A 1,220-nucleotide genomic window follows, 5' to 3' on the forward strand; every position below is an offset into this window, starting at 1 on the left:
ATATATATATATATATATATATATATATATATATACATATACGATGGGCTTCTTTCAGTTTCCATCTACCAAATCTAGTCACAAGGCTTTGGTATGCCTGAGGATAAAGCAGAAGACACTTGCCCAAGGTGCCACACAGTAGGACTGAACCTGGAACCATGTGGCTAGGAAGCAAGCTTATTAACACACAGCTACACCTTAAGTTATCACTCCAGATTTTCTATAGAGTTTAGGATAACAAAAACAAAATACAAACAAACATACACCTACCTTGGCATTCTTACTAAACTGAGCTTGTTCTGGTCTATAGTAGAGTTCATAAGTCACATGATCTGATGCTTTGCCTTCGCTTGCTTTATCCGAAGTTTTTGAACCTTTACTTGGAGTTGCAGTGGCAGGTTTGGAAGCAGGGGAGTAAGCTTCCAGCTGTGTAAGTAAACGCCTGAAGAGAAAAGAAAGCCAGAAGTAATCTTGGTTAATTAGGTTTGGTAATTAGTTCAGATTGGTTAAAGTAAAATAGAGGAAAGACATGGATTTGTGAGTTCAGCTAATGGTAAGGCATTTAATTCTTAATTAAGAGTAAGATATGTAATTGTTTGATTAAAAACAGGACAAATTAATAAGGAGAGAAAAATTCTAAAGTAAGCATATGACAATTTTTAATTAGTTTTAATTAAGGATAGGGCGATATAATTAATAACAAAAACACTCAGAGAGCGTAAACCTCTGCCAAGGCAACACCAACGTTTTCTTAATGATAAGCTAGACATGATTTTTAAAATGAGAATATCTGAAATAAACTCGATTGCTCTCACAAGTGAGAATACTAAAAATGAATCCGACCGATCTCAAAAATTAAGTAAAAAAATAATCCAGAATCCTTGTCCAGTACCAGATTGATCCCAAAATCTAATCAGTTCATGCCAGTCACGAAGCCAAACATCCCTGAAAGTTTCATTGAAATCCATCCAGCGTTTCTTGAGATATCTTGTCGACAGACAAACTTACAAACACAACTGGAGACAATACCTTTGCCTTTGCTAAGGCAGAGGTAACTAGCAGAAAACTTCCTGGAGGGCAGTATTTCTTGCTAGTGATAAAATCCTTTCTATTATAGATGCTGGTTTGTTTACGTCCTTTTAATTTAGTGGTCCAGCATAAAAAACTGATAGAATAAATGATGTTTAAAAAATAAGTACTGGAGTTGATTTATTTCACAA

At 34.9% G+C, this 1,220-nt stretch overlaps 1 protein-coding gene across 1 annotated transcript in view; it reads right to left on the minus strand.

The window, feature by feature from the left end:
- Nucleotides 1–1,220, minus strand: part of LOC106870154 (dynactin subunit 2-A) — an 11,235-nt gene that overhangs the window by 6,399 nt on the left and 3,616 nt on the right. Inside the window, exon 6 of the mRNA XM_052977149.1 lies at nucleotides 271–442. Within this exon, the coding sequence (XP_052833109.1) occupies nucleotides 271–442 (172 nt within the window). The remainder of the gene's footprint in view (nucleotides 1–270; nucleotides 443–1,220) is intronic.

The sequence above is a fragment of the Octopus bimaculoides genome, chromosome 27, assembly GCF_001194135.2.
Source record: "Octopus bimaculoides isolate UCB-OBI-ISO-001 chromosome 27, ASM119413v2, whole genome shotgun sequence".
Classification (NCBI taxonomy): domain Eukaryota; kingdom Metazoa; phylum Mollusca; class Cephalopoda; order Octopoda; family Octopodidae; genus Octopus; species Octopus bimaculoides.